The sequence below is a fragment of the Peromyscus maniculatus genome, chromosome 14 (assembly GCF_049852395.1).
Source record: "Peromyscus maniculatus bairdii isolate BWxNUB_F1_BW_parent chromosome 14, HU_Pman_BW_mat_3.1, whole genome shotgun sequence".
NCBI classification, from domain to species: Eukaryota; Metazoa; Chordata; class Mammalia; order Rodentia; family Cricetidae; genus Peromyscus; species Peromyscus maniculatus.
Genome location: NC_134865.1, coordinates 43,340,691 through 43,354,644, shown reverse-complemented (window position 1 = coordinate 43,354,644; position 13,954 = coordinate 43,340,691). Strand labels below are relative to the sequence as shown.

General features: G+C 48.3%; 1 protein-coding gene across 2 annotated transcripts; it reads right to left on the bottom strand.

Annotated features, from left to right (window-relative positions):
* Positions 1-779: 779 nt before the first annotated feature.
* Dact1 (dishevelled binding antagonist of beta catenin 1) lies at positions 780-11,203 on the bottom strand. Of its 2 annotated transcripts, none has more exons than XM_076550848.1 (4): positions 10,753-11,203; positions 8,241-8,373; positions 7,295-7,450; positions 780-3,912 (listed from the first exon to the last, which is right to left on the bottom strand). In XM_076550848.1, the coding sequence occupies exons 1-4, from the start codon at positions 11,074-11,076 to the stop codon at positions 2,033-2,035; spliced, it is 2,493 nt and encodes an 830-aa protein (XP_076406963.1). In that variant the 5' UTR covers positions 11,077-11,203; the 3' UTR covers positions 780-2,032. The 2 variants fall into 2 exon arrangements, with proteins under 2 accessions (XP_076406963.1, XP_076406964.1); XM_076550849.1 differs by having other exon boundaries at positions 780-3,801; positions 10,753-11,202.
* Between the last annotated feature and the right edge of the window lie 2,751 nt (positions 11,204-13,954).

Sequence of the window (13,954 nt, the reverse complement as noted above, 5' to 3'; positions counted from 1 at the left end):
GCCTCATACACAGAGTTAAAGCAAGCATGGCAAACATGCTCTAACTTTTGAAGTTGGGTGCTGACTTCACATTTGTTTACTGTATGGTCCTTTCAATTTTCCATGTTTTTGAAAATGTAATAAAAACTTGGGGGTGGATTCTTCCCAAAACTTTCCCCAAGTCATCTAAAATGGGGCATGGTGGTACACATCTGTAATTCCAGCACACTCACACAAGTGACTTATGAAGAGGACTGTGAGAATTCAAGGCCAGCCTGGGCTACAGTGAGACCCTGTCTCAGAAAAAAACAAAGAAAAGAAAAAAGGAGGGAAAAAAAGGTAGATAGCAAGATTTACCTTAACTTTTAAAATACCTAGACTATATCTAAAGAAATGGTTGGGGCGGGGGAGGGGGTGGCCAGAGAGTTGGCTCACTGCTTATGAGTACTTGTTGCTCTTTCGAAGGACCCAGGTTTGATTCCCAGCACCCACAGAATGGTTTACAACCATCTGTAACTCCAGTCCACAGGATCTAGCGCCCTCTTATGACCAACCACACACCAACAGGCACTAACCACACACATGGTCCACATCCACACATGCAGGCAAAATACTCACATAAAATAAAATAACATGAACCTAATAAAAATAGTTTTAAAGTCATTTGCTTTTCAAAAATTGGCCTATTCACTATCCTCTTTGGGCACAGTAAAACCTATATTAATTATTGCAAATAATAGTCTACTGCTAGAACAAGTCTAATATAAATCTCAAAAATAACACCAATAGCCAGCACAAGATTTATAGGTGTAAACATCTGGTTTTTATAACAAATAACAAAGTTAACAGCAATAAAAACAAATCATTTAGTACAGCATATAATGTGTTATATTAAATTTACACAATGATATATATAAAAACACATACTGCTTATATCATACAGTAATCCAACAACAGGAATATCAAAACAGGAATCCAAACAACTACTACTCATGCATAGAACATGCATATATTGGTATTTTAAAAAGGCTATTTTACACAATACTGTTTACCAAAAACCTCTTAAAAAATTTAAAGCCCTTCTAAATAAGTCAGTGGCCCAATGAGGATTGGAATGCACTGCTGTTTAGGCCAGAGCTTAGGTGGCACAGTGCTCGGTGAGCAGTTTTGGGCTTGGAGTCATGCCCATGAGGGGTAAATGTCTTTGCACCAAAGGACCAACATTTTATCTCCAAGGCAAGCCCTCTAAGGGACAAACGGTTGTGTTGGCGACAAGTTAGAAGCAGAAAGGCATCAAAAACTGCTGGATATATGGCCCAAGAGGGTTACTGTAACAAAGGCTGGGGCACTGCATGTGGCAAAGGTTTTTGTGAATCCCTTTAAGGTACTGTCAGTTTCTCTATCCTGGTTGCCACCTCCAGATCTACAGTCCGCTCTACAAGTTCTAAATCCTACAGTAAAAAGCGTACTTCTGAGAAGAAAACGGGATGAGGAGACCTCTGAGAAGTGTTGAATATTTTTTAAAAAATTTAGCAAAAGCAATGACTTTTTTTTTTTTTAACCTATACTATGCAATTTTATGTAATGCCCCTCAACTGGAAAGCCCTTTCAGGGACACAGCCCTAAAGAATCAAGGAGCGAGTTCATGTCTTAAAAAATCCCACCCACGGACCTTGGAAACAAAAGGTCTCATCCAAATAAAACCTGAACATCAAAAACCTGTACTTTGCCAGACGCTCGGACAATAGAAGCCCAAAAAACCAGCTGATAATCAAAATTCATTCACTATCACCACCATTAAGACCTCAATATTTACTTCTAACTAAGCGATACATCCTTCACCTTCCGTTAAAGGCACTAAGCGTCCATACATGACGATGAGACAGAATTTATCTTGGGCTTATCCTAATAAAAGGTAAGTATCCCATTGAAGTCGGACACAAATATTAAGACCCCACCTTTTTTTTTTTCTTTCTTTCTTTTCTTTTGTTTTCAGAGACTTGGGGGTTTGGGGAGGGGGGTAGGAATGTAAGACACTCGCTCCACCAGCTACTCAGACGGTCGTCATCAGTTTCAAGGAGCCAGACCGGAAGCGGAGGATCTTCTTCTTGAGGTTATGCGAAGCCTTGATCTTGACAAAGGTCTTCCTGGGGCAGGCGTGCAGCTCTGGGGCCGTGACCGTCTGCAGGGGGAGGGTCTGGACGAACTGCGACCAGATCAGACCCCCGCTCTCCTCGGAGTCGCTGGTGGTGGTGCTCTCGCCCACGAACTCGCCCTCGCTCACGCTCGACTCGCTGTCGCCGAAGCAGTTGGTGGTGTAGTTGCTCTGCTCGTCCTCGCTCGTGTCCACCACCGTGGAGTGGAAGAGCGACTCGCACTCGGCCGAGTACTCGGAGTCGCTGGCCACGTAGGCGTAGGGGCTGGCGTAGGGCAGCGCCACGGCCACCGGGTAGGCGCCCGCGGGCTCCCGCCGGCCCCGCCGCGCCCGCCGCAGGGCCTCCTCGTACGAGACCTCGGCCGACGGCTTCCACCGCCGGTAGTCGGTCCGCTTGTGCTTCGGCTTGGCCACCACCGGCTCCCGCCCGTGCGCGTGCGCCCGAGGGCCGCCCGCCTGAGCACCGCCCGCGCCGCCGCCGCCGGTCCTGCCGGGAAGACCGGCGTCGGGCGTCCCACCGCGCCTGGCCTTGGAGGAGGCCTTCCTGAGTCTCCGGTTCGTCTCCGAGTCGTCGGGGAAGCGGCACTTCTTGCCCGCCGCCCGCGTCTTCTCCCGCACGGTGGGCAGGCCGTGCTCCGGGGCTGCGGGGCCGCGGGCCTTCAGGGCGGCGCCCCTGGCGACGCCCGGGTGCCGGTGTGCGCGGTGGGGCCTGGCGCCCGCCGGCTGCAGCTGCTGATGCTGCGGCTGCAGCTGCTGCAGCGGCGGCGGCTGCTGCCCCGGGATGAAATGCGCTTTCACCAGAGGCCCGTCTTCGAGGCTCGGAGTCGAGCCCTCGCTTTTGAAGTCCAAGGTCGGCAGGCCGCTCTTCGGCGGCATCTTTTTCGGGGGCTGCGGCGGGGCTTTGCTCTCCCCCGGGGCGGCGGGGCCTCTGGCGGGACTTGTTTTCGGAGAACCCGCCGGGACCTGGTGGCTTTCCTTCGGCGATTCCCCCAGCCCCGCTGCAGGACACTTTGCGAGCTCTGGAGGGGCTGCTTTGGCGGGTTTGGGCAGATGCTTGCTTTGGGGTTCCACGGCAGCGCCTACCGAGCAGCCCTCTGGCGGCGGAGCCAGCCTCTTGCTCTCCAGCTGCTCCGGCTTGGAGTCTTTTGACCTCTGCTTCGGTGGGGAGAATGGCCCGTTTTCCAAAGAGGACATTCCCCCCGAGGGCAGACACATCATCATCGGTGTCGCATGCTTAAGGTTCACACCACTGCCCTGTGGGACACCGCCAGGGGCCCGGACACACACACTGCCGTTCCTCAAAAGCCCCTTGGTAGGATCCGCGTTCACACTGGTTCTAGGTTTGTTGGTCCTTACGGGGTGTGTTTTCTTCTGGACCAGGCTCAGAATGTAGCCGTCCATTTTCTTACTGGATGAAGGATGGGAAGTCGGCCACAAACTGCTCGGAGATGGCAAGGAATCGTCTGTTTTGATGGCATTCAGTTCTGACCCGACGCAAAGGTCACTGGCATGGTTCCCAAGCCCCTCCTCTTCCCTCAGAGAGTTGCCCGTCAGACAGAGGAGAAACATTGGGCTCTGCACAGCCACAGCATGAAGTGGACTGGGATATCGATAGACATCATTGCCGTTTTTAGACACAAGGTCACACTGGTATTTAGGATTCACATCTGCAATGACATCAAGGGAATTAAATTGTGGTGTGGAGGGGGAACTGCAAACTCCCCCTAAGGCCTGGTCTTCACAGTGGCCGCCTTTACATTCCAACCATCCTATGAGATCTGAAAAACACGTAAAGGGACACTGAAGAAATGAATTGGTAGAGCCAACTTGACTGGCCAAATTTTACTAAGAAACTTACAGGCAGAGGACGAATACCAAAGGATTGAGAAATACTCCACACTAACTCTCCTACAAGTTTACATGAAGTTCATGGCTTACTGAGTGAGGGCAAAAAATAGTCAACAACTTTGACAAACTATCACGTCTTTAACAAAAATAGTTAGCCATGTATAATGCTTTGAAATTACTGAATAATGTAAGGAAACACTTCGTAAACCTTAGCAAAAGTCATGGTGTAAGTCAGTATAATTTTCAAGATACCTATGTAAAGAAACTCTGAAGTAAAGCACACCAAAATCCTAACAGCCTTCCAGTGTGGGGAGGGGGAAGCAATGGTTACTTTCTTCTCTGTTTCCAATAACTATAGACTATGTATGTGTGTGCGTGTGTGTACACGTTAGCACACATGAGCACAGGTGCCCACAGAAATGAGAAGAGGACATCAGATCCTCTGAAGCTGGAGTTAGAGGCAGTTGGGAGCCACCTAAAGTGGGTCTCTACAAGAACACTCTGAACCATCAAGCCTTCTCTCCAGTCCCCAGATCATATTACACTAACAGCTAATAAAATATAACATTTGCTGTGTCTTCAGTAGTGACGCTACAAACAATATTTTAATAGGATAAGGAATTTCTGGCCAGATTTTTAAAGACTGGGCAGTTTTAAAGTATAAATTCCTTGGGCTGCAGACAAGGTTCGGCAGTTAACATTTGCTGCTCTTCAGAGGACCTGGATTCAGTTCTCAGCACCCACATGGCTACTAGCCACCCTACAGCTCTAGAGGATCTGATGCCCTCTTCTGACCTCTGTGGACACTATACATGTGGTGCACATACATACATGCAGGCATATATATATATATATATATATATATATATATATATATATAATTTTTTTAAGGAGAAATTTCTTTCATCTCAAAAATGTACATGTCAAAATACAATGAAACAAAGCCCTTAGTTAAATGTTGGTTTCTAACTTGGAATACATAACAAATTCTTTTTATGACCTTCAGTTAGGGAAATTAGTTTTCCTCTGTTTTATCTATCAATTTAAATAGTGAGAACCTACTATGTATCAAATTCTGTGTTAATTGTTTAGGGGAAAGCTTTATGACCTTCAATAATTAGCAGTCTTGGAAGGAAAAAACAAAACAAAAATCCAGACTCAAGGATGATAAAATGTGTAAAGAGCATTTTTGTTTGTTTGTTTAATGAAAATGCCATGTCTGTCCTACTGGACCTCTAATAAAGAGCCTGTTAACAGAAGGAAAGCCCAGGGTGGTTCTGAGCACCTATAATCCCAGCAGGAAGAGAGACAGGTGCAGGGGCGCCTGGAGATGCAGAAAGAAAGAAGGACAAAGACCTCTGAAGAAAAGAAAGGACAGGAAAAAAAAAAAAGAAAAAGGAGACCTCTCTAGCTGACATTGTTTCCCACCATCCCTCCCCTGGTATCTTAAACCTGCTTTTTTGCCTTAAAGTCACATCTGCCTAGGAGTCTCCATTTATCTTCCTCTAGACTTAGAGTAGAAACAAACGGCCCCAAGGCTTGGCCCAACTGTCTCAATTATGTAATGATTGTGGTGTTTGGAAGAGCTAGGAGTCTGTCTTCAAGAAAAACCTGCCCAAAGTGCCTTTTAATGGGGTTATAAAGTTTCCCTCTGAAACCAGATCTGCAGAGTGATGGGGAGCAATTAGCAATGAACTTGAGGCCCAGATACCAGATAACAGTTCTGTACTCATCCCAAATGGTTGATTGCTGCTGATAACACACACTGTACAAATGCAAGGGCTTCACCGATTAGCAACTTCAGCTGTTCAGTGTGATGCTTGCTTTGCCTGGACTCAAAATGTCAGCCTTGTACTCAGATGAGCAACCTAGAGCACAGTGGCCCATTCCTGCTGCTCCCGCGGCTCTGATCCTCATATTTCCTCTGCTGTTCTAAGTTAACCAAAACATAACAGGAATAAGGGGGAGTTCTGACTTTCAGGGACAACTCTCATTCAGCAGGTGCGAGCTTCTGGCAATTGCTGGCTGGTAGGCCACTTTTTTTAAAAAAAAAAAATCAGATGAGATGGTTGAATTTAACCATTTCTGAATTCCCTTGAAATTATTAGACCCAAAGGAATTATTCCCTTGGAATAAATTAGACCTGAGTTGGTATCCTGCTGTGCCCAGCTATATAGCCTTAAATCAATGAAATAACCTTACTTGGCCTCCTTTTCTTCTTTTTCTAACATTTAGTTTTATGCGTATATGCCTGAGTGTGTGTATATGTACCACATGTGTTCAGGAGCCTGCAAAGGTCAGAAGAGCCATCAGATCCCTTGGAACAAGAGTTACAGATAGTTGTGCTGGGATCTGAACCCAGGTCCTCTGCAAGAGCAGTAATCGCTCTGAAATGCTGAGCCCTCTCTCCAGGCTCTCATTTTCTTAATACATAACTGCACCCCAAAGGTTAACAACTGCACCCTGAAAACTGTTTGGAGGACTCAAAGTAGACAAAGTCACGATGATCTCTGAAGCCTGGGGTGGAGAATTATAACATACAGATTATGGGGAATTTCACTATGTGGGGTATTCTGAGAAACATGGCAGGGCCACTGCTCCCTGGAGTGTCAACAGCCCTTGGCTTGACGGACGGATGGATGGATGTAACTTAATGTGTACTTTAAAGAATAGTTGGGCTGTGGTGGCACACGCCTTTAATCCCAGCACTTGGGAGGCAGAGGCAGGCGGATCTCTGTGAGTTTGAGGCCAGCCTGTGCTACAGAGTGCACTCCAGGAAAAGTGCAAAGCTACACAGAGAAACCCTGTCTCGAAAAACCAAAATAATAATAATAATAATAAAGAATAAAAGAGTTCCAGGATAGTTCTCAAAAGAAAATAAAGGGCCAGAGATGTAGCTCGGGTAGCATGCCAAGGGGTACCCCAGAAACACAAAAAGGAATGTAAAACTGGGGCTGCAGATTGCATAGTATGTGTTTAGTATGTGCAAGAACCTGGATTCAATCACCAGCATCAGAAAGGAGTGAGAGGGGGAGGGAGGGATTAAACAGCAAAGAAACAGAGCCCAGTGTCTCTAATATGGGGACAATTCCTCTAAAGGCAAAGTGTCCTTCTAATTCCATAATATAAGACCAAATGGCACCCCAAGTTGATTAGTCTAGACGTTGATCTAGATCAACGTGTAGGCTCTATGTGTAACTGTGGCACGCTGACCAAACCATTTTCCTATCAAGAAAGCAGCTGAAGCTGCATAACTTTAAAGACCCCTGACCTCTCCCAATTAAAATCTCTGTCAGTGCTAAACATCCTTACCTGCAGATTTGGGGCAACCGTCTGAGATCGTCAAAGCTGCCTCCAAGGGGTTGCAAAAGCAGGTGCTGGAATGGCAGCTGGACAAACATTCGCTGAACACGGAGTTAGAGGAATTAGAAAGGGATCCTGAAGCCCCATCACTCAGCTCATAAAACCCTACGAGTAAAAAGAGGGTTGAAATTAAGATCATATTAAGCAATAATACACATTTCCATCTAAAAAGACAAAAGGGTAAGGCATCAAAGAAAAGAAAAGCTGGGTTTTGTTTTAGATTGTTGGGGGCGTTTCACACATATTGTGGATTTTAGGGTCCTGGTTATATGGTTTTATTTCAAATATTCCTTAGAAAAGGCAAAAACCATGTAACTCTGGGTATGGCTCAAAGTTACTTCATCCTCCTCTTTGTTCCTCTTTTAAAGGTATGTAAATCTGAAGAACCTCAACTTCAATCATGTTTCAGAAGGAGTCACTAAGGTCTCTGGATTTGGTGACCCGTGCCTATAATCCCAGCCCTCAGAAGGCTGAAGCAGGAGGACAAGAGTGAATTCAGGGTCAGTCTGGGCTACAAAAAACAAACAAACAAACCTGAAGGAAATAGATAAGTAACTCTAAGAGAAAAAGAAACTCAAGGAGCCAAATGGCTCAAAAGAAGAAGAAATTGCAGTGACCTCAGGAAGCTGAAGTGATCATTTTCTAGCCCAGAGCTGACTTTCTCAGGTTCCAAAGAAGGTCTGTTTGCTCTTCCAGAAACCTGAATAGATCTTTGTATTTTCTGGACTCAGGGGACATTGGGCAGCTCCATCTCATTACTGAAAATTTTGTAGACTGAATTTATTTCCCTCTCCAGCAGCTGGATGCCAGGCTGCTCTTCAACTGTGTCCACACTGGAAATAAACTCCACAGCCCTTTGCTAGTGTGCTTCCCTTGAGGGGCCCTGCTGGCTCACCTGAGCTAGGCCGGCTGTCGGTCTCCAGCGGCTCTTCAGACGTCTTTTCAACATCCAGTCTCAGGTCACTTATCTGCTTGTCAAGTTCTTGCAACTGATTCAACAACCCGGCATCTCTTCTCCTCAAGCAATTCTGATCAGGAAGAAGCAGAGGAAAGAAAATGGGCACTCTGGATGGCCAAGTCTACTCAAGCCACCCATCTAAACAGTCACCAAGCCCTTCTAGATCAGAAGCTGCTGGGTAATCTGAAATCAGCACTTTGAGAACGCAAGGCAGGCCCTGTCTCTAAACTCTCTTGTAGTTTTTGGTGATACAAAGTTGGTCCATTAAAAATAATGATCATAGGACCCGCAGCACATGCCTCAGTGGTAAAAAGCTTGCTGCTCAAGCCTGGTGACCTGCATTCAGTCCCCTGAACCCACACTGGAAGGAGAGAACCAACTCCGGAAAGTCGTCCTTTGACCTCCACAGGAAAGCGGGGGCACACAGCTGCACTCATTTGCACACACCAAACACACAATAATAATAATAATAATACTAAAACTACATATGACTGAGCTGTAGCTCAGGGCTAGGGAGCTTGACTAGTGTGCACTAGCCCCTTGTTCAATGCCCAGTACTGTAGGAAAGGACAAAACTTGCTCTTAGCTTTTACTAATCTATACAAACTGTGGCTTTTTATAGGAAAGGGCAAGGAATTTGCACAGACTTTGAATCATCTGGTGTACAGCCAGTTTAAAGAAAATCCTTCACAGCGGGCTCTTGAAGTCACAGAGTAACAGATTTCCTACAATACACTATAATCTTTCTTAGGTGAGGTTTTCTGGCCAAATGTCATGGCCTACAGAATTTTGTTTTCTATTAGTTGCTTAGTGGGGCTTAATCAGTCTTAGGGCCTTTGAAAGCGAGAAATTAATACTAATAGCCAGTGCCAAGTATAATGCGAGCTGGCAGAATCCAAAACCCTCGAGGGAAAGCCCATCAAGATCTGAACTCAGCTTGGGTTTCCAAAGGTGACAGATTGGTTGCGCTAACTCACACCGCCACCTAGTGCTTCCTATTGCTAGGAAAAGCAGAAGAACGCCAAAGGCATCTGGTTCAAATCAAGAATGCCAAGTCTACAAATGAAAACAGCACCATAAACACTGACTGCAGTGGAATTCTCCTCACACACGGCCTTGCTCCCCTGAAGCGGACAATAGGAATGTGCCACTCACAATCTGGAGATTCACGGCGACAAAAAGGTGCTATTGTACAAGACAATGCTGAAATAAATGTGAACGACCAGTCACAACCAGAAAGGACTGGCTCAAATTCATGTGCATACTATTCTGTTCTATCACCAAAGAAACAGTAAAAATGCCAAAACAGCCATTGCACAAACCTCAGCAGCACACAGCCTTGCAAAAGAGATACACGGACATATCCAGTCCTTGCTCGTGTTCTACGACTTTAAAGGCTGGGAGACATAAGCCATATGCTTGTGTGCTAACATTTGAATTTCATCAGGAAAACAATGAATTAAGTAAAAGCACTTTGATGCTCAATAAATACACAAATAATCTAGAAAACGGCAAGACAAGAAAACACGTGACAACCCACAGCATCACTTTCAGAGGACCATTATCTAGCTTAAGTAGTCTAAGATAACAGGGTGGGATAAGAATCTTTTGGCTGTTTCCAAAACTACATTTTGAGGTCACTGAAACAAAGCTGCCGCCATTATTTTGAGGCGGCGTCAAAAGCTGTTCTCAGCCCATGAAGGTCCAAAGTTCTTTTTCTCCCTTGTTAATGAAGACTGCACAGAATGACCGAGACAGTGACAGAAATCCAATAAGATAAATGCTCCCAGCGAGCAGGTTCGCTCTTCTCCCACCTCCACCACCAAGCACAGCTGGCGGACCGGGAGGAGGGGGCAAGCTCTCCGGCCAAATTGCCAGTATTTGCATGTAGTTTTAGCTGCCTTATACAAAGGACTTCTATTTAAAACTAAGCACCATCCCAGGCGAAGGAGACTTGCAGGGGGGAGAGCACCGGGAGGGGCACGGCTCCCAGCAGGAGCTTCGCCGTACCCGTAAAACTCAACGTTGGACAGTTAGCCAAGCCACAAACCCCCTCCTCGCTTTTGTCCACCCCCCAGAGGAGGGGGAGTAACTAGGGAGACCACGAGGTGAAATGGCAGTTTAAGTGGGGGTTGCAAACCTCTGGGGACCGGGGCACGTAGTAGCCTAACTTTCAGGCTGGAACCAAGGGACTCCAAGAATTCCAAATGCAGGAGGGAAGGAAGAGCCGCCACCCCCCTCCCCGCAATCCGCGCGAGGTCCTCAGCTCCTCAGGTGACACAAAGCAGGCATCCGCCAGCAACGCGTGGAAGTCACGCGCGCCCCGGGGCATCCGCGACACCAGGGGTCAGGGGGAATCGAGGCGGGGGTCCCGTCACGGCCAGGGATCCCGCGGCCAGAGGTCCCCAGCCCACCCTCCCGCCCGCCCGGCCACCGGCCACCACCTTACCAACTGCCTCCGGAGCAGCAAGATGTTCTCCTCCAGGAACTTCTCCTCCAGACGGCTGCGCTGCGCCGCGTCCCCCCGCAGCTCCCCGGCGCGCGGCGCCACGGTCCCCGCGGCCCCGGAGCAGCGCAGCGCGCCGCGCACCAGCAGCTCCTGGCGTTGCCGCAGGTAGCCCAGCTCCGCCAGCCCCGCCAGCGTGGCCTCCTGGCGCTCGCGGGTGCGCTGGCGCTCCGTGTCCGCCTCGCCCCTCTCCCGCCAGCGCCCCTCGGGCTCGGCGCCCCGGCAGGGGGTCAACGGCTCGGGCTCGCGCGCGGCGTCGGGCTTCATGACCTCCCCGAAGCCCGGCCAGCCCCGGGGGCGCAGCAGCTCGCGCTAGGACCGCAGCCGAGCGCTCATGCCGCTCGCACTCGCGTCCCGCGCCGCTCCGCTCTGCGGCCCCGCAGCTGATAACGCCCCGGCCACGCTACGTCACGCCCGGCCCCCGCCACCCAGCCACCCAGCCACCCGCCACCCCGCCCGCCGCCGGCTTGCGGGCGCTCCGCTCCTGTCAGGCGCCGCGGCCGCCGGCGCCCCGCCCCGGCCCCGCCCCGGCTCCGCGCCCCCTTTTCGGTCCGACGGCACCGCGGTCCTCCCCGGCGCCGATTGGCTCGGCTCCATCTCCGGAGACCGTGGCGGGCGGGGGCCGGGCATCTTGTTACAGGCAGCAGCCTCGCGGGCCGGTCCGCGGGCGCCGTGGCTTCGGGCTCCCCGGGACCAACTTTCTGCCACTTAACCCCTTCCTCGCGAGTCCACGCTCCGAGTCCGTTCCCTCGGATTTGGGATTCGCCATCCCAAACTGATGTCGGCTGGGTACTCGAACATCATTTCTGTGGATGGGGGTTCGGAGATTGTCTTTGTTTTAAACTCTGTTTTGTAATTGGAAAAAAAAAAAATACAAGGCAAGGACATTGTTCTTAAACGCTCCTTTGGTTTGCTTTAGCTTTTCAGCGGAAGCTTTGCTGGAGAAGGCATTTAAAATCAGGCAGAAGGATGCCGCTGTGAGGCCAGCAGTCACATCAATTCTTAGAAAAGCTTTGACTTTATGAGGGGTGACGTGTGAGCGCTTAGGGTTTGGGATTTTATTGTTCCTTAGCCTCTGTTTACTAGAGCGCTGGCTCGGAAATCAGACTGTCTGTATCTAGTTCCTGTTTCATCCACCGATAGGAAGATAAGTGGCCTCTCTTTGTGCCTCTGTTTACCCAGTAGTAAAATGGAGCTAGCATACTAGCCTGTTCTAAGAATCGTAGTGACAACAGCTTGTAATACATATGTGGTGTGCTGGAATGTAAATCTTAAGAGTTATTGCCCTCAGCTGGCCGGTAGTGGCACACGCCTTTAATCCCAGCACTTGGGAGGCAGAGGCAGGCGGATCTCTGTGAGTTCGAGGACAGCCTCCTCTACATAGTGAATTACAGGACAGGTAGGGCTGCTCAGAGATAACCCTCTCTCGAAAAACTAAGGAAAAAAAGAATAAAGTAAATAAATAGAGACTGAGAGAGTTATAGCTTTGTAGCTCTCATATTTTTTCTCCAGGGGAACAAACAATTTTTTCCCCTGAAGTACGATTGGGATTTGACCTGTATCCTTGGGACACCACTCACTGAGTATTTCAATGGTCTAGGGATCTTTATGGAAATACCACTAGTTGGTTTATGGGGCTACATCACGTCTCTTAGAAAGCAGTGCATCCATGCCGGGCGTTGGTGGCGCACGCCTTTAATCCCAGCACTAAAGGCAGAGCCAGGCAGATCTCTGTGAGTTCGAGGCCAGCCTGGGCTACCAAGTGAGTTCCAGGACAGGCGCAAAGCTACACAGAGAAACCCTGTCTCGAAAGACCAAAAAAAAAAAAAAAAAAAGAAAAGAAAGAAAGAAAGCAGTGCATCCAAGCACCTCCAAAATTGAATTTAGCAAGTCACAATTTGATGAAGTTAAGACACGGTGTTATATGAAGGAACACATTTCAGACCATGATTTCAGAATTTAACACCTTTGTCCAGCTGCTTATTCCAGCAAGAGTTCTCTCTCCCTCTCTCTCTCTCTCTCTCTCTCTCTCTCTCTCTCTCTCTCTCTCTCTCTCTCTCTCTCTCTCTCCTCCCTCCCCCCTCCCTCCCTCTCTTTTTTTAACCCTCTATGTGAACTAATCTTCCAAGATCAGTTCATCCATTCCCCTGCTCTGAACTGGTTAGCTGCATGAATGTCCGGTCCTTCTCACAAGCTCTTATCTGGCTCTGGTTCTGAGCACACACAATCTGTGTACTTAGGTGTGCATCGTGTGTCTTCTCTCCAGCTACATCATAAAAGCTCCCCGACGGCGGGGACTGTTTTAATACGCTCATAGCATCAGTGTTCTCACTCAGTACAAGGCCTAGAAGTAGGCAACCGATGATAATCGCTAAAGAAGAGACTCCAGGGGATGCAAGTTAGTTGCTAATTGTTTTTCTATTAGCATACTTTTTAACTTAATAGTACTCGCTTAATCTCTCCAACAAATAGAATTAAGTTGACTTTTACCAAAAAGACACAAAGAGAAGCAAGAGGTCCCTTGCCACCCACTCACACTCCTTATCCCCCACCCCACCCCCGCCCCTACCTCCCACAGACATGAAAGGGACCACAGCCTTGGTTCATAATTAGCATGATATAAAAATGGAAGCGTATTCAGGTGTTCCCACACACACAGATTCTACAGGCCACACATTCTTTATGCCTACTGTGTGCCAAACACAATGTGGTAACAGAAGAACTAGTTTTGCTCCCTAGTTTCAGGAAGACACTTCAAGAATAATGTCCTGTTTTACATGCCAAAGGCCGCTCTCACACGTCCTCTCCTCTGCCATTGTTTCATTCTATCCATTTCTAAGCAGACCTCTTGCTTTCTAGTTCTGAAGTCGGTTCCTTCTGGCTGGGTGGACCCTATTATTGGGGCCTGTGTTATGTCATGCATTGACAACTATATATATATATAGTTCAAGGGGGAAAAGCTGAAACGTGTTTTTACACACTGCTAATAAATCTTGTTACAGCTGACAGACAAGCCGCCCTGTCTCCAAACTTCTCCACCTTCCTGCCTCCCCCCAGCACACACCACACACACACACACACACACACACACACACACACACACACACACACACCCTGCTCCCCACCAAATGCCTCTTTAGCCGGG